The sequence below is a fragment of the Seriola dumerili genome, unplaced genomic scaffold (genome assembly GCF_002260705.1).
Source record: "Seriola dumerili isolate Sdu_G_001 unplaced genomic scaffold, Sdu_1.0 BDQW01000226.1, whole genome shotgun sequence".
In the NCBI taxonomy this organism is placed as follows: Eukaryota; Metazoa; Chordata; class Actinopteri; order Carangiformes; family Carangidae; genus Seriola; species Seriola dumerili.
In genome coordinates, this window is record NW_019174481.1 from 5,650,033 (window position 1) to 5,675,681 (window position 25,649).

General features: G+C 35.1%; 1 protein-coding gene across 1 annotated transcript; it reads left to right on the top strand.

Moving 5' to 3' along the window:
• On the top strand, positions 1–25,443 carry LOC111228928 (von Willebrand factor A domain-containing protein 5B2-like). The gene is made up of 23 exons (XM_022755040.1): positions 1–139; positions 609–824; positions 1,636–1,861; positions 1,986–2,143; positions 2,499–2,630; positions 2,730–2,854; positions 2,976–3,152; positions 3,264–3,374; positions 4,026–4,228; positions 5,269–5,383; positions 5,754–5,939; positions 6,029–6,239; positions 6,325–6,429; positions 6,496–6,674; positions 21,790–22,027; positions 22,116–22,457; positions 22,572–22,709; positions 23,308–23,436; positions 23,515–23,565; positions 24,189–24,300; positions 24,467–24,590; positions 24,682–24,857; positions 24,993–25,443. Exons 1-23 carry the CDS (start codon positions 1–3, stop codon positions 25,441–25,443), a joined length of 4,044 nt encoding a protein of 1,347 aa, XP_022610761.1.
• Positions 25,444–25,649: the final 206 nt, after the last annotated feature.

Genomic DNA, 25,649 nt, shown 5'->3' on the forward strand with positions numbered 1-25,649 from the left:
ATGGTGGGACTGAGAAACCGTTCTACATGGGAACCATTGCTACTCAAGGCCTCCTGTATCAAGTCCTGTGCCAACGGCTGCTCCCTGGGCATCACCACACACCTCACTTATGCCAACGCTGACATAGAGTCTGTAGAAGGTGAGTAGTGGGATGACACACTCTTAGATTAGGTAATAATCCCAGCAATTATATTTTGACTCCATATGACATCAAATCAGGAAAAATTAAGACATTTATTGGATGGTTTTTAACGACAAGACAAAAGAGCTGAAAACAATTAATTCATTGAACTCAAAGAGGTTAAATAGCAAGGAAAATTCATCAGTGATTTGAATAAAACTTAAAAGGATTAGTAACTACCAAATAAAAAAGACCAACACTTGAACAGTTTTTCAAAACTGCCACGCTGGCTTCTTATCAGTTCTATTTAATTAATTTGACAGATGCTTTTGTCCATAGTGACTACAATAACTACAACATTCAACAGAGCCAGAAATCTATTTTACTTTGAAATATGCTGCGTCTTATGTAGTTTCATTGGTTTATGAGCTGAATCAAAAGTCTGAAATCATTGTTTTGTGTGTGTCTTACATTGTCGGTCATGTAGGTGTGTTTGTGTACCCCCTCGGAGAAAAGGAGGTTGTGGTGGGCTTTGAGGCCGCAATTGCAGGCCGACTGGTCGGGGTCCAGATACAGAACCGAGGGAAGCTGAAGGACTGCTGTCTGGATTGCTGCCCTGGAACTGGTCTTGAAGGCCACTGTGGGAACGGCCGGGAGTGGGGCTGCTGTGGGAGCTCCAGCCACGACATTCAATGCACCAACGGTGAGGAATGCTGTGAAGGAAAAAAAATCTTATAATGAGGTGCCCATGTATTTATCTGACGTAATTCCATAAGCTTCGACAAGTAAGAAATTAAATGTGCATTCATATTGAGCATTCACATTACCAACGTTTTCTGGGCTATCCAATTTCCTCGATCAACCTACTAATAAATACGTCTCACAGTTATTGAGCAGTAATCAGTCTAATTCATTTATGGATACTGCTAGCGGACAGTAGTCATTGGTTCTCTGTTCTGCAGACACTTGAGCTTAACCAGACCCAATGCGGAATATCTGAAGAGTAAATGCACTGTCCTCTAAATGCTTGAAATGCCCATAACAAAGATTAAACTGAGCTTTCAGCGCAGACAATCAAAGCTACAGAGACTTGCTGTATTTTGCTTGAGGATAGAAATTGTAATACAGTGTAGTAGAACCACAAATCATTTCATCCACTGGTTGAACTGTTGTCTACTGCTGTAACACAAATATAGCTGCAGTAAGTCCCTCCTAGGTCCTGTATTAGCCTCACTGAGGATAGAAAGGACATACAAAGGAGGCAAATAGATTTGGCTGCCTGCCTAATGGTGAAACGGCATTCACTGAGCACAAACATACATCAACTTGAAGTGCATAGTATTTTATTGGAAACAGTGGTATCATGTACATGGAATAAATATCTCTAATTTAGCTGACACCACACAGATTTTGCAACCTTTAATTATTTTGATTAAAAAAAAAAAAAAAAGCTTATTAACTTGTCTGGCTGTTTAAATTGTTTTATTATGTAAGTAACTGCTGTATATTTTTAGGGCATCTCATCCTGGATGAAGACCTTGAAAGAACCACCTTCATTGTGGGCACAGGGGTCATTGGCCCCATGGATATAGTGTCTATTATCATAAGCACCACACTGGAACTCCCTACATTAGAAAATGGAGCAATCCACATCGTCTACCCCTCATTACTTACTCCAGTTGTCACTGGGCAGATGACTTCAAGCAAGAGTGAAAATGGAGGGAAGTTAGAAGAACCTGGGTATTTATGTCACACCTAAATGTGGCAACACTATTTTGCCTGATACTCTCCATTTCAATAAATTAGATGTAATTCAGACCATCTGCTGAATAATCTAAATAATCTACATCGCTGTCTTCCTCAGAGCAACCAGCTGTTTCGGTGCCACCTCAGGAAAACAAGGCCGGGTCCTGGACTCTGAGCAGCAATGTACCCACACCATCTTCACCAGTCCAGCTGCCAGCCTGGCACCTTATGAACTCAACTTCCAGCTACTTGTCAGAGGGGCCTGCCTGCTGGCTGGTACTGCCTGTCTTTTCACATACGTTTGATTCCGTGGTTCTTGACTCAGTCATTGTGAAGTATTGGAAAAGTGGGAAATCTCATTACAAAATAAAAATTAATGGATGTACAGAGAGGGCCTGAATCCAGGCCAAAACCCAAAGGAGATAGATGAAGGAAGCACTCGCCTCCACTGGACTGGTGTATGCTGTAGAAATGGAAAATGCACACTGAAATTACTACATAATATGGAGGACTAGTGTTTATATATCTTCAATTTAAAAGGTTATCATTACATATCAAAAACACATAAAAATTTAATTAATATGATAACCTTTATTTGCTTTTCTTTATTTATTCCTAAACTAATTTGCAGGACTGGAGAGCCCCACTCATGCTCTGAGAGCAGATGCAGACCCCAGTGCCCAAAGTGCATCTGCCACCTACATCACCTTGGCGCAGGAGCATCCATATGACAGACACATAGAGATCATTCTGCACCTCAGTGGTGAGCAATGGCAAATCTTCCCGACAATATTTGTACTTTCTCTTTGTTTCAGTCTCTGTTTATTTTTCACTGAAACCTTTATCCTCAACCTTTATCTAGAGCCTCACAACCCCTTGGTCATCTTAGAGAGAGGCAGGCTCTCCTTCAGCCAGTATGAACAGCTGATCTGTTCCCGTCGTGATTTTATCCGCTGCACCCGCAAAGATTCAGAACCAGAAAGGAAGGTTGGTGGATCCCACCTTTATTTGCCTTTCATATCTCATTCCTTTATATACATCTGTTCCGATTCTGTTAACTGCATAAAAATGTGCTAACAGCTGACATGCTGACATGTTCCACTTGCAGCTGGAGTTTGTGAGGAAGCGGTACCACAAGGACATTCTGAGCAGCCCCGTCTTGATGCTCAACTTCTGTCCTGATTTGCTGTGTGAACCTCTGGAGCTGCACAAAGCCACCAGAGAGCTACTGTTCCTCGTAGATCGCAGCGGCAGCATGAGTGGCACTAACATCCGTCGTGTAAAGGTGAGCTGCAGTCAGGATAAAAACATACAAATGAACCAGAGTTCAGTTTTTTAGATTTAGACGTGTAGATTCATCTCGCTCCACCCTGACTATCCATTCTTGTTTCCACAGGAAGCCATGGTGGTGGCATTGAAGAGTCTCCCTTCTTGCACTATGCTCAACGTTGTGGGCTTCGGCACCACCATCAAGCCACTGTTCACCTCCAGCAAGCTCTGCACTGATGTTGGTTTTACACAATGACCTAGCTCAGAATGGAGAATAGTCTGAATCTGTCTTGTTAATAGGATATTCAGTGATATTCTTAATTACATATGAATTCTTTCCAGTAAAAGTAAATACACGGAGCATTTGGATCAGGTCTCCCGAAAGCAGGTGTTTTTCAACCATGCAGGACTTTGTGTTCTATTTTGTCTACTTTCTAATCAGGCAATAGGTCAGTTCCATGGGTTGCCTTAGTAGCAGAGTGTCAGGTTTTATCCAGACCAGGGGCTTCAAGGACAAACAGTCTTTGCACATACTCCTCACCATATGGTGACCTTTCATGCATTTTCACGAAGGCAGGAGATGTCCTCCATCTCCTCTTCTGTCAGGCATGTTTGTCCACAGTGTGATTTGAGGCAGTTTTAAGGCAGGTGCTAATGTGTGTATGTTTGCTCTCTCTTTATTAGACAAGCACTGATTCAATTCTTTGCTACCCTCACAGGGTAATTGGGGCATCTGATATCAAATGGTGAATTTATCTCGACAACACAGGTGATGTTTGCACAGGCAGCGTCATATAGTCGGACAGGTGTTCTTTTCCGCTGCCTGCTTCTCCCACGTTTACTGTAGATCTGATTGCATCTCTACTTCTCTGTTTCTTTATGCACACAGGTCACTCTCATGCAGGCATATGAGTATGTCCAGAGGATGAGAGCTGACATGCGAGGCACCAACCTCCTGGGGGCGCTGTCCTGGGTGTACCAACAGCCCATGCAGCGCTCATATCCTCGCCAGGTCTTTATCATTACAGATGGATCCATTAGCAACGTAGCCAAAGTGCTGGAGTTGGTCCGCAGAAACACATGTGCTGGCAGGTATGAATCCCCAACACTAAATTCTCTATTAAATATTGTAACCCATGTTAGTCATGTGTGAAGAACAGCACAGAGAAGTGGGATCAATACAAAAGATGGACATTAATTAATTAATTCAACCAACTAATTAACAACATTATTCTATGGCTGCCATGTGATACGACATTAAATCACTGAAGGTGACAGGGAAGCGGAGAGGAATGGAGTGTAGTGAGTGCGGGCAGAATGAGGTGATAAATATGACACAGTTTGTGGGAGGAAAGGGAAGAGGAGAGAAACAGTGAGAAGGAGAGGGGATACAATCAAACAGAGATCTTCAAGAACTCAGAGCAAAGCACTGCGATAGAAAGAAAAGAAAGGGCTGAGGTATTTTTCAGCCCCGCCCAGTAATCCCGTTAAGTGCTTGCTCTGCAGTGAGAGTCACGCCCCTCTGATTTTCCCCTGTCCCTTCAGCAACGCACAATAACTCCATTTATCCCTCATTAGTATTCTCCTGTTGGACTGACATTCTCCACTGTACTGTTTTGGCTGTCCTTCCACAAACTATATAAATACTTGTTTCTTTATTCTTATGTAAGACATCTAATTTCAAGGATGTTCAACTATAGTCTACATCCAGAAAAGGTGTTTATCTTGGTTCAGTATCATTTTGGTTCCCTGTCCTCTTACTCATGTAATGCTAACAGTATCTAGCTGTCCAGATAGACCTGCTGTTTTTAGACACAGCACTCAAGGTCTCAGTCTTCTCAATTATTTTGTCCCCTGCTCTTTTCAAGCTCTCAATTAGCTAAATGGCTTGTAATCCCTCTGAGTGCACAAATAATAGTTCTGTCTGTTTGGCGACACCAAATTTTCTTGTTCCTGAGACGCATGGAAGCCTCTGTACCCCATGAGGGTTTCACAAACAGGTAGTTAAGTCTGACTTGGTGCTGGTATTTGATTTGCTCAGACAGTAAGTGAAAGAAAAAAATGCTGCATGCAAAGCACAGGCACTGGGGATGTGATTAAAATTTCAAGAATATATGATATCATCTCTGCAGATGCTTTGGTCTGGGCTTGGGCCCTCGAGCCTGCAGGAGACTCCTGCAGGGCGTTGCCAAACTAACAGGAGGGACTACAGAGTTCTTGGATGATGAGGAGAGACTCCAGCCCAAGGTCAGAAGAATTGCAATACTGCCACCTACTGGAGAAAATACAAACTCCAGAACAATTAAAGGCATAATCTTATTTTGAGAGCTTAAAACATCATCATGTGATTAGCGGTGATAAAAAGTGAATAAGTAGAAGTAAAATCATCCAATATATAAACAGTATATATAAAAAATAAATCAAAGATTAGAGAAAAGTAGTATATGTATATATATATATAAATTTGTATAGCAAAACATTTGTTTCCTCACCCATTAATTGTCTCATGACCCCTCTGATTTATCTTGGGACCTTTTGGAGTGGGCCAACCCACTTATTAGAAAAAAAATTGTAAAGCATTCATTTAAAAAATATTGTGACCAATCTCCCTCCTCAGTTAATCAAGTCCCTGAAAAAGGCTTTTGAACCTGTGCTGACTGACGTGCGGATTGACTGGTATCTGCCAGAAAACATGGAGGCTCTTCTTTCACCCAATGAAATCCCTCCACTCTACCCTGGGAATCGCCTCATTGGATATTGCACCCTGTACGATATGACAAATTTCAAAGCAAAAAAGGCAGAGGTATTCATCGCTACTTTTTTTGTTAAAAGTATGTTTTTGTGTGTCTACACAGGAAAACACATTTCTAATTTATCCGTCTTACTTTACAGTGTCAAGGACAGGGCTATAAACATCGGGGCTCCACGGGTTCTGTTTTTGGCCAATCAAATGATGAGCTTTCACCTCCTCCTGCCTCTGAACTAATGCCTGTGGTGACATGTGCAGATGGCACCGATTTGGAGGAAGCACTGAGGGAGATCTCTAGAGAAATCTCCTCTGAGTTCTCCTGTGCCAAAGACACAGACCCTGGCACCAGCCCAGGTCAGTCTCTCATCAGTGGAGCTTACATTTGCCTCCTGGATACTTTCTGCCATAGTGGTTAATGGCTGGCTTTTGTCCACTATAGGTGTGGAGCTAGACTGGTCCAATGACGTGAGGAGGAGGATCCAAGAAAGCTCTTATATCCAGGAGCAGTATGTCCTCACTCGCTGCTCCCTCAGTAGTGAGCGAAGTCTACAGACACAGTCCCACTCACAGTCCCACTCACACATACACGCCTCATCCAACTCTGACTCAGCAGGTGGGGCATTTTTGCCTGACCCTCACTCCTCTAGTTCAGTGCTGGATACAGGGTCTCTACCACAAGGCCTTGAAAAGATGCCCCCTCCAGAACAGAGGTCATCCTTGTCTCGCTGGGCCGACTCTGCATGGCCACAAAACCTCTCAGCTGAAATGCCTGATAATGGGTCAAAAAAGGTAAGACTATTTGTAATAGATTAACCTTAAAGCACTTCTCTGTACTCATGTAACTTATCTGTCATGAAAAGCTCCCTCCATCACTGCTACAAAACAGTACAGCAGAAAATGTTTTCATCTATCAGTCCTCTGAATCAACAGAAATGTTTTCTCTCTGTACCCACTACTTTGTCATAAATTTCATCAGTAAAACTGGGAGAAATTCTTTTAGTTTTAAATCAATTTATCCACCAACACAATAAAGCAGAATACAATGATGTCACAAGACATGTTGTTATTGGAGGAGTGCAACCTCTAGCTTTCTTACTCTTACTTGAAAGAGTGGTGTTGAAGTGTTCTGGAGGGAGTTGTACATCCCTATCTGATGTTGTACTGTAGGCACATCATAAAAGCAGATTACAGAAATTCAATACTCCTGGAGAGTACAAAATATAACAAATAGATACACTACATACAGATAACCCTAACACAAGGGCAAAGGTTTGCATATGGACAATAGGGACATGTCCCTACCAATAGTTTGGGAGAAAAGAATGTACCTTACCAATATTTGAGTGACCTCATTGAAATTATGTTTGGAGAGCAGTCAAATTAAATCATTCCAATGTACCCTCCAAGAGGGTGACGTTTTTATGCCTTACTATACTATGACATTTTTATGACATTTTATGACTCAATATATTATGACATTTGTAGGCCTTGCTATACTATGACATTATTTGACGTTTTTATGCCTTACACTACTATGACATTTTATGCCTTACTATACTCTGATGTTTTTTAAGGTTTTCATGTTGTACCATATTATGACATTTTTAAGACATTTTATATCTTAAAAAATATACGTCTATACTATGACATTTTATGCTTTAAAATTCTAAGGCTTTTTTTTGACGTTTTTATGCCTTACTTGACTATGACGTTTTTATGACATTTTATGCCTTTCTATACTATGACGTTTTTTCACTTTTTAGGCCTTACTAAGCTCTATCTTTAAGCTTTACATCTTACTATACTATGCCATTTTTTTCACTTTTTATGCCTTAATATAATATGTCGTTTTAAGGACTGTTTATGCCTTACTATGCTTTGTTGTTTTTGTGACTTTTTATGCCTTATTGTAATATGTTGTTTCTTTCAGTTTTTATGCCTTACTATAATATGCCTTTTTTTTTCACTTTTTATGCCTTACTATACTATGACGTTTCTTTCGGTTTAAATGCCTTCCTAATATGCCGTTTTTTTTCACTTTTTATGCCTGACTATACTATGTTGTTTCTTTCAGTTTTTATGCCTTATTTTACTATGTAATTTTTTCACTTTTTATGCCTTGCTATACTATGTTGTTTTTATGAATTTTTATACCTTAATGTACTATGTTGTTTTTTTCACATTTTAGGCCTAACACTCACTTTTTATGCCTTACTAAGTTCTATCATTTTTATGACTTCTTATGCCTTACTATACTATGTCATGTTTATGACTTTTTATGCCTTACTGTACTGTTGTTTCTTCCAGTCTTTATGCCTGACTATACTATGTAATTTTTTCAATTTTTATGCCTTACTATATCCTAGGTTGTTTTTTCACTTTTTATGCCTTGCTATACTATGTCGTTTTTTCACTTTTTAAGCCTTACTAAGCTCTATCATTTTTATGATTTCTTATGCCTTAATATAATATGCTGTTTTTTTCCATTTTTATGCCTTACTATACTATGCTGTTTTTATGGCTTTTTTATGCCTTACTATTATACTATGTCGCTTTTTCACTTTTTAGGCCTTATTAAGCTCTATCATTTTTATGAATTTTTATGCCTTACTATACTATGTCGTTTCTTTCAGTTATTATGCCTTACTATACTATGTCATTTTTTGACTTTTTATGCCTTGCTACACTATGTTGTTTTTATGTTTTTATGCCTTACTATACTATGACGTTTTTTTTCGATTTTTTATGCCCTGCTATACTATATTTTTTTTTCAATTTTTATGCCTTACTACACGATGTCGTTTTTTTCATTTTTTATGCCTTACTATACTATGTCGTTTTTTTTCACTTTTTATGCCTAACTGTACTATGTTGTTTTTATGAATTTTTATGCCTTACTATACTATGTCGTTTTTTGACTTATTAGGCCTTACTAAGCTCTATAATTTTCATGACTTTTTATGCCTTACTATACTAGGCCTTTTTTTTCACTTTTCACACCTTACTGTACTATGTCGTTTTTTCACTTTTTACGCCTTACTATACTATGCCGTTTTTTTTCGCTTTTTACGCCTTACTATACTGTTTTTTTTTTCACTTTTTACGCCTTACGATACTATGCTTTTTTTTTTACTTCTTATGCCTTACTATACTATGTTGTTTTTTTCACTTTTTATGTCTTACTATACTATGACGTTTTTATGACTTTTTATGCCTTACTATACTATGTCATTTTTTTTCACTTTTTATGCCTAACTGTACTATGTTGTTTTTATGAATTTTTATGCCTTACTATACTATGTCATTTTTTGACTTATTAGGCCTTACTAAGCTCTATAATTTTCATGACTTTTTATGTCTTACTATACTATGTCGTTTTTTTTCACTTTTATGATTTACTATACTATGCCGTTTTTTTTCGCTTTTTACGCCTTACTATACTATGTAGTTTTTATGACTTTTTATACCTTACGATACTATGATGTTTTTTTTCACTTTTTATGCCTTACTATACTATGACGTTTATTTCACTTTTTATGCCTGACTATACTATGAAGTTTTTTTCACTTTTTATGCCTTACTAAGCTCTATAATTTTCATGACTTTTTATGTCTTACTATTGTATGTTGTTTTTATGACTTTTTATGCCTTACTATACTATGCCGTTTTTTTTCACTTTTCACGCCTTATTATACTATGCAATTTTTTTTCACTTTTTACGCCTTACTATACTATACTGTTTTTTTTCACTTCTTAGGCCTTATTAAGGTCAATCATTTTATGACCTTTTATGGCTTACTATACCATGTTGTTTTTTTCATTATTCATGCCTTACTGTACTATGCCATTTGTTCACTTTTTACACCTTACTATACTATAATGTTTTTTTTTCACTTTTTACACCTTACTATACTATGGTATTTTTTTCACTTATTTGGCCTTACTATACTATGTCGTTTTTTTTCACTTTTTATGCCTAACTGTACTATGTCATTTTTTATGGCCTTTTATGCCTTACTATACTATGTTGTTTTTTTCACTTATTATGCCTTGCTATACTACTTCGTTTTTATGACTTTTTATGCCTTACTACACTTTGCCATTTTTTCATTATTTATGCCTTACTATACTATGTTGTTTTTTCACTTTTTAAGCCTTATTAAGGTCAGTCATTTTATGACCTTTTATGCCTTACTATACTATGCCGTTTTTTTTCTATTTTCGTGCCTTATTAAACTATGTAGTTTTCACTTTTTTTGCCTTACTATACTACGCCGTTTTTTTTACTTTTCACGCCTTACTATACTATGACGTTTTTATGACTTTTTATGCCTTACTACACTTTGCCATTTTTTCATTATTTATGCCTTACTATACTCATGACTTTTTATGTCTTACTATACTATGACGTTTTTATGACTTTTTATGCCTTACTATACTATGCACTATACTATGATATTTTTTTTCACTTTTTGTGCATTACTACACTATGTTGTTTTTATGACTTTTTATTCCTTACTATACTATGCTATTTTTTCGTTTTTTATGCCTTACTGTATTATGTCGTTTTTATGAATTTTAATGCATTACTATATTATGTCATTTTTTGACTTTTTAGGCCTTACTAAGCTCTATAATTTTCATGACTTTTTATGTCTTACTATACTATAACGTTTTTATGACTTTTTATGCCTTATTATACTATGATGTTTTTTTTTACTTTTTATGCCATACTATACTATGCTGTTTTTTTTCACTTTTTATGCCTTGTTGTTTTTATGACTTTTTATGTCTTACTATACTATGCCGTTTTTTTCACTTTTTATGCCTTATTATACTGTCTTTTTTCACTTTTTAGGCCTTACTAAGCTCTATAATTTTCATGACTTTTTATGTCTTACTATACTATGACGTTTTTATGACTTTTTATGCCTTACTATACTATGCAGTTTTTTATGACTTTTTATGCCTTACTACACTATGCCATTTTTTCATTATTTATGCCTTACTATACAATATTGTTTTTTCACTTTTTAAGCCTTATTAAGGTCAATCATTTTATGACCATTTATGCCTTACTATACTATGCCGTTTTTTTTCTATTTTCATGCCTTACTATACTATGATGGTTGTTTTTGACTTTTTATGCCATACTATACTATGATGTTTTTTTTTCACTTTTTGTGCCTTACTACACTATGTTGTTTTTATGACTTTTTATTCCTTACTATACTATGTCGTTTTTTTGTTTTTTATGCCTTACTGAATTATGTTGTTTTTATGAATTTTAATGCATTACTATATAATGTCGTTTTTTGACTTTTTAAGCCTTACTAAGCTCTATAATTTTCATGACTTTTTATGTCTTACTACACTATGCCGTTTTTTTGACTTTTTATGCCTTACTATACTATGTTGTTTTTTCACTTTTTAGGCCTTACTTAGTTCTATCATTTTATGAAATCTTATACCTTACTGTACTATGATGTTTTTTTTTACTTTTTATGCCATACTATACTATGATGTTTTTTTTCATTTTTTATGCCTTACTATACTATGTCGTTTTTTTCACTTTTTATGCNATGCCGTTTTTTTGACTTTTTATGCCTTACTATACTATGTTGTTTTTTCACTTTTTAGGCCTTACTTAGTTCTATCATTTTATGACATCTTATACCTTACTGTACTATGATGTTTTTTTTTACTTTTTATGCCATACTATACTATGATGTTTTTTTTCATTTTTTATGCCTTACTATACTATGTCGTTTTTTTCACTTTTTATGCCTTACTATACTATGTCGTTTTTTTCACTTTTTATGCCTAACTGTACTATGTTGTTTTTATGAATTTTTATGCCTTACTATACTATGTCGTTTTTTGACTTATTATGCCTTACTAAGCTCTACAATTTTCATGACTTTTTATGCCTTACTATACTATAACGTTTTTATGACTTTTTATGCCTTGTTATACTATGCCGTTTTTTTCACTTTTTATGCCCTACTATACTATGCCGTTTTTTTCCCTTTTTCGCCCTACTATACTATGATGTTTTTTTTCTTTTTTTATGCCTTACTATACTATGTCGTTTTTTTCACTTTTTATGCCTTACTATACTATGTCGTTTTTTTCACTTTTTATGCCTAACTGTACTATGTTGTTTTTATGAATTTTTATGCCTTACTATACTATGTCGTTTTTTGACTTATTATGCCTTACTAAGCTCTACAATTTTCATGACTTTTTATGTCTTACTATACTATGACGTTTTTATGACTTTTTATGCCTTGTTATACTATGTAGTTTTTATGACTTTTTATGACTTACTATACTATGCCTTTTTTTTTTACTTTTTACGCCTTACTATACTATGCCGTTTTTTTCACTTTTTATGCCTTACTATACTATGCCATTTCTTTGACTTTTCACGCCTTACTATACTATGATGTTTTTTTTTTACTTTTTATGCCATACTATACTATGCTATTTTTTTCACTTTTTATGCCATACTATACTATGCTATTTTTTTCATTTTTTATGCCATACTATACTATGCCGTTTTTTTCACTTTTTTTGCCTTACTATACTATGCCGTTTTTTTTTACTTTTCACGCCTTACTATACTATGATGGGTTTTTTTTACTTTTTATGCCATACTATACTATGATGTTTTTTTCACTTTTTATGCCATACTATACTATGCTATTTTTTTCACTTTTTATGCCATACTATACTATGCCGTTTTTTTCACTTTTTTTGCCTTACTATACTATGCCGTTTTTTTGACTTTTCACGCCTTACTATACTATGATGGGTTTTTTTACTTTTTATGCCATACTATACTATGATGTTTTTTTCACTTTTTGTGCCTTACTACACTTTGTTGTTTTTATGACTTTTTATTCCTTACTATACTATGCTATTTTTTCGTTTTTTATGCCTTACTGTATTATGTCGTTTTTATGAATTTTAATGCATTACTATATTATGTCGTTTTTTGACTTTTTAGGCCTTACTAAGCTCTATAATTTTCATGACTTTTTATGTCTTACTATACTATAACGTTTTTATGACTTTTTATGCCTTAATATACTATGACGTTTTTTTCACTTTTTATGCCTTACTATACTATGACATTTTTTTCCTTTTTTATGCCTTACTAAATTATGTCGTTTTTTTCACTTTTTAGGCCTTACTATACTATGCTGTTTTTTTTCACTTTTTATGCCTTGTTGTTTTTATGACTTTTTATTCCTTACTCAACTATGTCGTTTTTTTCACTTTTATGATTTATTATACTATGCCGCTTTTTTAAAACTTTTTGCACCTTACTATACTATACTGTTTTTTTTCACTTTTAACGCCTTACTATACTATGCTATTTTTTTCACTTCTTATGTAGTACTACTATGTAATTTTTATGACTTTTTATGCCTTACTATACTATGTTGTTTTTTTCACTTTTTATGCCTGACTATACTATGGCGTTTTTTTCACTTTTGACGGCTTACTATACTAAATTTTGTTTTTTTTTACTTTTTTTCACTTTTTGTGCCTTACTACACTATGTCGTTTTTATGAATTTTAATGCATTACTATATTATGTCATTTTTTTGACTTTTTAGGCCTTACTAAGCTCCTTAATTTTCATGACTTTTTATGTCTTACTATACTATGACGTTTTTATGATTTTTTATGCCTTGTTATACTATGCCGTTTTTTTCACTTTTTACGCCTTACTATACTATGCCGTTTTTTTTTCACTTTTTACGCCTTACTATACTATACTGTTTTTTTTTTCACTTTTTACGCCTTACTATACTATGTCATTTTATTTCACTTTTTATGCCTAACTGTACTATGTCGTTTTTATGGCTTTTTATGCCTTACTATACTATGTTGTTTTTTTCACTTTTTATGCCTTACTATATACTATTAGTTATTTTTCACATATTATGCCTTGCTACACTATGTTGTTTTTTCACTTTTTAGGCCTTACTAAGCTCTATCATTTTTATAACTTCTTATGCTCTAAGATACTATGCAATTTTTTTCTATTTTCATGCCTTACTATACTATGTCAGTTTTTTCACTTTTTATGCCTTACTACACTATGCCATTTTTTCCTTTTGTATGCCTAAACTATTAACTACTAAACTCGTTTTTTTCTATTTTTAGGCCTTACTATACTATGATGTTTTTTCTATTTTCATGCCTTCCTAAACTATGACGTTTTTTTTCATTTTTAGGCCTCTCTAAGCTCTATAATTTTCATGACTTTTTATGTCTTACTATACTATGACGTTTTTATGACTTTTTATGCCTTACTATACTATGTCATTTTTTTCAGTTTTTATGCCTTACTATACTATGCCGTATTTTTCACTTTTTATGCCTTACTATATATGTCGTTTTTATGACTTTTTATTCCTTACTATACTATGTCGTTTTTTCACTTTGTAGCCCTTACCAAGCTCTATCATTTTTATGACTTCTTATGCCTTACTATACTATATTGTCTTTTTCACTATTCATGTCGTACTAAGCTCTATGATTTTCATGACTTTTTATGCTTTACTATACAATGCCTTTTTTATGCCTTATTATATTATGACTTCTTTTAACGTTTTTCACTTTTTATGCTTGATTATCTCATGTTTCACAGCCTGTCTTAATGGCTGGAAAACAAGAAAGGGGAGACAACACAAGTTGGCAGATAACTTTCAAATAATTTATTTACAACAAGGAAAATGAGATATACAGTACATCAACAAATAACTGAAATACAATGAACAAAAGAAAGGGCACAGCTTCCAACAGGTCTGCCAGGAGCACGGGAGCGATGTCGAAGACAGCCAGAGAGATAGCTAGAGAGGTCATAGAGGCAGGACTGAAGGGGGGAAGACTTAATGTAGCACACCATGCTCATGTGTAGCGCATCAAGCTGATTCCTGCATCCAGCACCTGAAATGAAATCAGAAAAAACAAAAAGGGACACTGAGTGCCCTGGTGGAGGTTTTTTTTTCACTTTTTAGGCCTTACTAAGCTCTTTTGTTTTCATGAGTATTTATGCCTTACTATACTATGTTGTTTTTTCACTTTTTATGCCTTACTATACTATGACATTTTTTTTCCTTTTTTATGCCTTACAAAACTATGTCGTTTTTTTCACTTTTTATGCCTTACTATACTATGCTGTTTTTTTTCTATTTTCATGCCTAACTAAACTATGTCATTTTTTTTTCACTTTTTAGGCCTCACTAAGCTCTATAATTTTCATGACTTTTTATGTCTTACTATACTATAATGTTTTTATGACTTTTTATGCCTTATTATACTATGATGTTTTTTTTTTACTTTTTATGCCATACTATACTATGCTGTTTTTTTCACTTTTTATGCCTTGTTGTTTTTATGACTTTTTATGCCTTACTATACTATGCCGTTTTTTTCGTTTTTTATATCTTACTATACTATGTTGTTTTTTTCACTTTTTATGCCTTACTATACTATGCCGTTTTTTTCCCTTTTTTGCCTTACTATACTATGTCGTTTTTTTCACTTTTTATGCCTTACTATACTATGCCGTTTTTTTCCCTTTTTCGCCTTACTATACTATGTCGTTTTTTTCACTTTTTAAGCCTTACTACACTCTATAATTTAATGACTTTTTATACCTTACTATACTATGATGTTTTTTTTTTACTTTTTATGCCATACTATACTATGACATTTTTTTTCATTTTTTATGCCTTACTAAACTATGTCGTTTTTTTCACTTTTTAGGCCTTACTATACTATGCTGTTTTTTTCTATTTTCATGCCTTACTAAACTATGTTGTTTTTTTCACTTTTTAGGCCTTACTAAGCTCTAAAATTTTCATGACTTTTTATGTCTTACTATACTATAACCTTTTTTATCACTTTTTTTACTTTACTATACTATGATGTTTTTTTTTTACTTTTTATGCCATACTATACTATGCTGTTTTTTTCACTTTTTATGCCTCGTTGTTTTTATGACTTTTTATGCCTTACTATACTATGCCGTTTTTTTCGTTTTTTATATCTTACTATACTATGTTGTTTTTTTCACTTTTTATGCCTTACTATACTATGCCGTTTTTTTCCCTTTTTTGCCTTACTATACTATGTCGTTTTTTTCACTTTTTATGCCTTACTATACTATGCCGTTTTTTTCCCTTTGTCGCCTTACTATACTATGTCGTTTTTTTCACTTTTTAAGCCTTACTACACTCTATAATTTAATGACTTTTTATACCTTACTATACTATGATGTTTTTTTTTTACTTTTTATGCCATACTATACTATGACATTTTTTTTCATTTTTTATGCCTTACTAAACTATGTCGTTTTTTTTCACTTTTTAGGCCTTACTAAGCTCTATAATTTTCATGACTTTTTATGTCTTACTATACTATAACCTTTTTTATCACTCTTTATACTTTACTATACTATGATGTTTTTTTTTTACTTTTTATGCCATACTATACTATGCTGTTTTTTTCACTTTTTATGCCTCGTTGTTTTTATGACTTTTTATGCCTTACTATACTATGCCGTTTTTTTAGTTTTTTATATCTTACTATACTATGTCGTTTTTTTCACTTTTTATGCCTTACTATACTATGCCGTTTTTTTCCCTTTTTCGCCTTACTATACTATGTCGTTTTTTTCACTTTTTAAGCCTTACTACACTCTATAATTTAATGACTTTTTATACCTTACTATACTATGATGTTTTTTTTTTTACTTTTTATGCCATAATATACTATGACATTTTTTTTCCTTTTTTATGCCTTACTAAACTATGTCGTTTTTTTTCACGTTTTAGGCCTTACTATACTATGCTGTTTTTTTCTATTTTCATGCCTTACTAAACTATGTAGTTTTTTTTCACTTTTTATGCCTTACTAAGCTCTATAATTTTCATGACTTTTTATGTCTTACTATACTATAATGTTTTTATGACTTTTTATGCCTTATTATACTATGATGTTTTTTTTTTACTTTTTATGCCATACTATACTATGCTGTTTTTTTCACTTTTTATGCCTCGTTGTTTTTATGACTTTTTATGCCTTACTATACTATGCTGTTTTTTTAGTTTTTTATATCTTACTATACTATGTTGTTTTTTTCACTTTTTATGCCTTACTATACTATGCCGTTTTTTTCCCTTTTTTGCCTTACTATACTATGTCGTTTTTTTCACTTTTTATGCCTTACTATACTATGCCGTTTTTTTCCCTTTTTAGCCTTACTATACTATGTCGTTTTTTTCACTTTTTAAGCCTTACTACACTCTATAATTTAATGACTTTTTATACCTTACTATACTATGATGTTTTTTTTTTACTTTTTATGCCATACTATACTATGACATTTTTTTCACTTTTTATGCCTTACTATACTATGCTGTTTTTTTCTATTTTCATGCCTTACTAAACTATGTTGTTTTTTTCACTTTTTAGGCCTTACTAAGCTCTGAAATTTTCATGACTTTTTATGTCTTACTATACTATAACCTTTTTTATCACTTTTTATACTTTACTATACTATGATGTTTTTTTTTTACTTTTTATGCCATACTATACTATGCTGTTTCCTTTACTTTTTATGCCTCACTATACTATGCCATTTTTTTTCTATTTTCATGCCTTACTATACTATGACATGTTTTTCCTTTTTTATGCCTTACTAAACTATGTCGTTTTTTTCACTTTTTATGCCTTACTATACTATTCTGTTTTTTTCTATTTTCATGCCTTACTATACTATGACATGTTTTTCCTTTTTTATGCCTACTAAACTATGTCGTTTTTTTCGCTTTTTATGCCTTACTATACTCTGCCATTTTTTTTATTTTCATGCCATACTATACTATGTCATTTTTTCACTTTTTCTGCCTTACTACACTATGACATTTTGTTTCACTTTTTATGCCTTACTACACTATGACATTTTGTTTCACTTTTTATGCCTTACTACACTATGACATTTTGTTTCACTTTTTATGCCTTACTACACTATGACATTTTTTTCCTTTTTTATGCCTTACTAAACTATGTCGTTTTTTTCACTTTTTATGCCTCGTTGTTTTTATGACTTTTTATGCCCTACTATACTATGTCGTTGTTTCACTTTTGAGGCCTTACTATACTATGCTGTTTCCTTTACTTTTTATGCCTTACTATACTATGCCATTTTTTTTATTTTCATGCCATACTATACTATGTCATTTTTTCACTTTTTATGCCTTACTACACTATGACATTTTTTTCCTTTTTTATGCCTTACTAAACTATGTCATTTTGTTTCACTTTTTATGCCTTACTATACTATGCTGTTTTTTTCCATTTTCATGCCTTACTAAACTATGTCGGTTTTTTTCACTTTTTAGGCCTTACTAAGCTCTATAATTTCATGACTTTTTATGTCTTACTATACTATAACGTTTTTATGACTTTTTATGCCTTGTTATACTATGCCGTTTTTTTCACTTTTTATGCCCTACTATACTATGCCGTTTTTTTCCCTTTTTCGCCCTACTATACTATGTCGTTTTTTTCACTTTTTAGGCCTTACTAAGTTCTATCATTTTAATGACTTCTTATGCCTTACAATACTATGACGTTTTTTTCACTTTTTATGCCTTACTATAATATGTAATTTTTTCAGTTTTTATGCCTTGCTATACTATGTAGTTTTTATGACTTTTTATATTTTACTATACTATGAAGTTTTTTGCCTTACTATTCTAGGGCGTTTTTAGACGTTTTTATGCCGTACTATACTATGATGATTTTGAGGTTGTTATGGCTTACTATATTATTTCTTTTTTTACGTTTTTGTATCTTAATATACTATTACATTTTTATGACTTACCATACTATGATGTTTTTTGACATTTTTTTCCCTTACTATACTATGTCATTTTTTTCACTTCTTGTGCCGTACTATACTATGTCGTTTTCCCACTTTTTAGGCCTTACTATACTATGTTGTTTTTTTCACTATTTATGCCTTACTAGACTATGTCATTTTTCTCACTTTTTAGGCCTTACTAAGCTCTATCATTCTTATTTTCTTTTTAGGCCTCACAATACTATGTCGTTTTTTTCAGTTTTTATGCCTTACTGTACTATTTCGTTTCTTGACATTTTTATGCTTGATTATCTCATGTTTCACAGCCTGTCTTAATGGCTGCAAACAAGAAAGGGGAGACAACAGGAGTTGGCAGGTTATTTTCAAATAATTTATTTACAACAAGGAAAATTAGGTATACGTCAACAAATAACTGAAAAACAATGAACAAAAGAAAGGCCACAGCTGCCATCAGGTCTGCCAGGAGCACGGGAGTGATGACGAAGACAGCCAGAGAGATAGAAGTCAGAGAGCCACAACTGAAAGGGGGAAGACTTAATTTAGCACACCATGCTCATGTGTAGCGCATCAGGCTGATTCCTGCATCCAGCACCTGAAGAAAATCAGCAAAAACAAACAGGGATGCTGAGTGCCCTTGTGGAGTTTCAGTTTTTATGCCTTACTATACTATGTCATTTTTTCAGTTTTTATGCCTTACTATACTATGTCGTTTTTATGACTTTTTATGCCTTACTATACTATTTAGTTTCTTTTCATTTTTAATTCTTAACTGTACTATGTCGTTTTTATGGCTTTTTATGCCTTACTATACTATGTCGTTTTTATGACTTTTTATGCCTTACTATACTATTTAGTTTCTTTTCATTTTTAATTCTTAACTGTACTATGTCGTTTTTATGGCTTTTTATGCCTTACTATACTATGCCGTTTTTTTTTCACGTTTTAGGCCTTACAAAGCTCTATCATTTTTGTGACTTCTTATGCCTTATGATACTATGACGTTTTTTTCACTTTTCACACCTTACTATACTATGATGTTTTTTTTTTTTTACCTTTTATGCCTTACCATACTATGACATTTTTTTCAGTTTTTATGCCTTACTATACTTTGGCGTTTTTTTCACTTTTTATGCCTTACTATACTATGTCATTTTTATGACTTTTAATGCCTTACTATACTATGCCATTTTTATGACTTTTTATACCTTACTATACTATGTTGTTTTTTTCAGTTTTTATGCCTCACTTTACAATGCAGTTTTTTCATTATTAATGCCTTACTATACTATGCTGTTTTTATGACTTTTTATATCTATTATACTATGTCGTTTTTTTGACTTTTTAGCGTTACTAAGCTATGTCGTTTTTAAGACTTTTTATGCCTTGCTATACCATGCCATTTTTCCACTCTTCAGGCCTTACTAAGCTATGTCATTTTCATGACTTTTTATGCCTCATTAGACTGTCGTTTTTTGACTTTTTAGCATTACTAAGTTATTTCATTTTTATGACTTTTAATGCCTTATTAGACTATGTTGTTTTTAAGACTTTTTGTGCCATCCTAAGCTATTACATTTGTATGACTTTTTATGCATTACTGTACTATGTCATTTTTATGACTTTTAATGCCTTACTGTAGTATTACATTTTTATGACTGTCGTTTTTTGACTTTTTAGCGTTACTAAGCTATGTCATTTAAGACTTTTAAGAAAAACCGAAAAAAAGTTTTTTTTTCCATTTTTATGCCTTACTATACTATGTCGTTTTTTCCAGATTTTTTGCCTAACTATACTATGACATTTTTTGATGTTTTCATCCATCACTATACTATGACATTGTTTGACTTTTTTATGCCTTATTATACTATGACGTTTTTAGACATTTTTTTTGCCTTAATATACTATGACATTTTTGACATTTTTATGCCTCACTATACTATGACGTTTTTTTAAGGGCCACCATTTCATGTGGTTATTATGTCTTCACATAGTATAGAGATTTTTATGCCTGACTATACTATGACATTTTTTGACATTTTTATGCCTTACCATATTAAGACATTTTTCAACATTTTTATGCCTCACTATATCATGACATTTTTTGACATTTTAATGCCTTACTATATTTTCAACATTCTTTATGCCTTACTATACAATGACATTTTATGCCTTACTATATTAATACATTTTATGCCTTACTATACCACGACTTTTTATGCTTTATTATACTATAATTTCTTTTATGCCGGGGCCCGGCGGTTCAGTGGTGAAAACTATCACCTCACATTAGGAAGGTACCGGGTTTTGAACCCCAGGCGCCTGGGGCCTTTCTGTGAGGATTTTGCATGTTCCCATTTTATCTGTGTGGTTTCTGTTCGGGTACTTTTTTCAGGTCTTCCAGATCAAACATATGCACATTAGGTTAATTGGTGACTCTAATGACTTCATATACTATGACGTTTTTATTTCTTAATAAATGTCTATCTTTTATAATAATATCAACATGTACTGACAGGCTCTGGGATGGGTATATATTTATGTAACACATGTCTATAATACAAACAGACATACTAAAATACATGTTTCTCTTATTTAGACATACATGTCAATTTATGATATTCCAATTTCTAACAGGTTTCATGTGTAATTTTTTACATATATAGGCTATTTTAAATATATATATGATTTTACTTCATATGTACATGTATTTCATCTATGGAAATTCAAGATCGTACATCTATTACATTCACGTATGGGCATTTCTGAATGTAAATTCAGATCTTATATGTTAATAAACCGTTTGGTTGATGGCATTAAACATCAATTTCTTTGTTTTCGAGGGGTGGTCGTGGTTTTCCGTCCCTACTAATGTTGAGACCAAACCTACGCCCTTGCCCTAAAATCTTTTAATTTTAGACATATGTTGCTGCAGAGAAAAATAAAATAGAGTTCTGACTTACTTTTTTACTTGCTTTGTTTTCATACAACCAGAGTGGGCGTCTAGATGGAGGCGAGGAGTCTCGTAGGAGACAAAAAGCACTGGCCCGTTCAACCATGGCAGCACGGAGTTTCTCGTCCCCCCAGGGCGAGCTTGAGATGCATCGCCTAAGGAGAGCTCTGGAGAGGGTCTCCTTTGACCAAACACTGGGAGGGAGGCTGGACGAAAGTGATGGGGAAACAAAGCCCCCATCACGAGGGACACTGTCCCGCAGAAGCCTCACTGACTCCAGTAAGATACTATTAAGAAAACCAGGACTATGCTTCTCATCTTCCCTCCATCAAATTTCTATCCCTCACTTTCTTGCTTTGACCCTCAGATGGTCTCCTGTTCCCCGCCTCTCCTCTGGACTGGGACAACTTCACAGATCCAGAGTACCTCTTCACTGCTGTTCCCCCAGAGGATCCCCCACCAGGTCAGTGCCGCTCGCGCATTCATGGCCTGCTGAGTGGCAGGCCTGTGTCCTGGGAAGTCACTGTTGACCTGGGGCACCTCTGGACCCCTGAGGGCCAGGAGACATCAGGGGCTGAAGGATGTGGAGGAGGAGGGGAAGAAGGAAAGGGAGGGGAACCATGGGAGGAGATTATTCACCAACTGGCTGCTCGCTCAGTTATAAGAGACTTTGAGAAAATGGCAGAGAAGGAGAGTGACATTGGACATGGTGAGGTTTAACTGATGATTTCTCTTACTGACTGACGTACCGTTATCTCCTAACTGTTATAAATGCTTTCTATCTCTTACTCTTTCTGTGTTGTTGTATTTGATGATTCCTTAGGTTCAGCTAAGCGATACCGTATGAAGGCTATCCAGACCAGTAAGCATTGTAACATTATCTGCATGTACACAGCCTTCACTACCACTGATAGCAACCCCAACAAAGGCTTGCCAGAAGGCATGGACGTCCAAAACACAGGTGTGCTACAAAATCTCACACAGACAGAGCAATTTTAGACATTAGGTTTTTATGTTACTTTTCACAAGGAGTCCTATTCAATCTGTGAAAATAGTTATCTAATGTGCTTTGTGGCTCTGAAGGGTGCTTTCTGATAAAATGACCCTGATGATGTCATTAGGGTTATCTCAGGTTGGGCTTTAAATTTTTCACCGACACGAATTTAGGATGTGGAGTTTTGGCATTTACTGGGCAGGGATGGTCTACTCAGAGATGCTCTTGAGTTGCATTATGGGAATTGAAGGATTCAGTTTTTTTGGTGTTTGAGTCAAGATATCTCCGCCAGTGCTTCTTATTATTTTACCACTTTTTTTCTTTTTTTTAATCTTTCTTCCTCACCTTAATAAAAGTACAATGCTAGATCACTCTGACAAGTACCAGCAACACAAATATACTAGCATTCATAGTCTAAGCTAGTTTGCAATGCCTGTTCTTACAATTTGTTAAAAATATAAGGAAAATACACAGATTTGATTTCAGGCATGGGTTAACTTATGTCGAGGTTTCATTTAAATACCAAATTTTAGTGTGTATTTGTGCTGTGTGTATGTGTGTGTAGGGATGCATTTGGGAAACAAGTGGAGTTCCCAGTCAGGTAGTCGCAGGCAGAGGGCCTATTCTGTTGGTTTGGGCAGACGGCGCACCAGTAGAGACAGTGAAGAGATTGAGGACACCTGGAACTCTACAGGTATAAAGACTGAATGATACCAGCACCCATATCTGTTGCCAAGACTTTAGGTCAATCAACAATCTTTGTATCTCTCAGACAGAGATGACACTCCTGCCTCACCCTGTAGCCTTACATCCTGGGACTCTAGTAAGTATTGCTGTCGACTCGCTCAGTGAAAACACTCTAGTGTCAGTGTACTCCCAAGGTTAGAGGCGTCTGACCAGAAAACCAGTTCAAAACTCTAGATGAGTCTGTATGGAAAGAGAAAAGGAAGACCTACTTTCCCTTCCTCTGAGGTAATGGATCAATGGTAAGGATCAATTCACCGAAAAAGTCCAAAAAAGCGAGATATTTTCTCCCTTGCCTCTAGAGGTATGAAGCCATGCAATAGTTAAGGTTTATTCACCAAGGTTTTAGGATATCAGACTAAGAATTCTGCCTCCACCCAAATACAATGGATGTGTGCTGGGGTGTAGAATTTGGTTTGTGGTGCTCAAAACACTGAAACATTATATTTAAAAGCAATATTTCTTTCCAAAAACAATTCCCCCTTTGTTCTAAATAATTCACAAAACACAGTGTAAGACATTTCTAAAGGGACTATTTCATCATTAGAAAATAGTTCTACTGAAAAGTGATCACAGCAAGAACACAGCTATCTTTTTTTTTTGGGGTGCACTGAGCCTTTAAACGCAGTCAGGAAACATCACCTTGTAACTGTACTGATGAAACAATAGTGTTTAATGTTTTATTCCATGCTGCTGTCTCAGGTGTAGGAGGTAGTGCCTACTCTGCTACAGCTCCAGCAATAACAGGCGCCTCATGCACTCGTTCACAGCGATCTATAGAGAGCAAGTCAATGGAGAGCTTCTTTGGCGCCAGGTAAAGAAAACTGTCACATTAAATTAAGATTGTTGAGTGAAACTTTCTTGTCAATGCTGCATTAAATTGCGAAGGGGATCAACAAAAATGTTAGTGTTTAGCAGAAACGGACTGAAAGTAACTAAATGATCTTTCTGGAAAGGTTACCTCTTTTTATATATTCCAGGTTCCCACTGGGCAGACTCAGGTCCTCTATTTCATCAGGAAAGCAGATTCCTCTCAAGTCCCACTGTTTGTCAGCAGAGACTGAGAAACAACCTGAAACTGAGGCCCCGGACTATCTTCCCCTGGTGAGCTGTGCATACAAACAACATACGCAATCTTCTGCGCAAAAGCGCGCAAACACATTTATTAATTTGTGTCTATATGGTGTTGAATCAGGTGCGTCTGCAGCTGGCTTCAGGGGCTTTTCTTCTGACGGAGATCTACTCAGACTGTGTCCAGATCCCCCTGGACCGCCTAAAAAGAGCTTCACCCTACAGCCTCCACCGTCGCAGCCTCAGCCCACCTTTCCGTTGCACTTCCCCCAGCGCTCCATCTTTATCCACCTCTGCCAAGCCTCTAGGTGCTCCCTCTAGTCACCATGTTACCTTTTCTCCTTCTTCCGGCCTCCTCTCTAAACCAACTGCACCTCCTTTCCACCACACTCCAGAGGACACTCCCCTGATGCTGGAACCAAGGCTTCGCCGAAGACACCTGTCTGACCGAGACCCTGTCACCTCACCCCCTGACCTCCCCAGCTCCGAGGAGGGCTCCCTGGAGCTATCAGTTGGCCTGTCCCACAGCCAAAGCCACGGCCAGGCAGATAGTGGTCGCGGATCAGAGACAGATGTTTATGAAGGCTCCACAGTAGAGCCAGCTGACCTCCAGGGGAGCTGCCTGTTGGCTCAAGAAGACCTGGAGGGCTCAAGCTGGGCCACAGCTGTGGCTCTAGCCTGGCTGGAGCACCGCTGTGCGGGCTACTTCATGGAGTGGGAGCTGGTGGCAGCAAAAGCAGACTTCTGGCTGCGCTGTCAGGAGCTGCCTGAGGGGGTCGACCTGGCGGGGCTGAAGGGAGCCGCCAGACAGCTGTTCCTGCTGCTACGCCACTGGGACGAGAACATCAAACTAAACATGCTGTGTTATAATCCCAATAACATGTGAGACTATCATCTCTGAGGAAACTGAGCCAGATCTACTGATTTGCATACTCACTTGTTACCTATGACTGTGACTGTAAAGAAGCAAAGGCTTCACATAAAAAAGTGAATCCTGTATTTTATCTGCAGGGTCAGCTCATACTGTAACCCAGTGCCAAGTTCATTCTGATATTAAGTTGCACATGAAAAATTGTACTGATGTAAGAATTT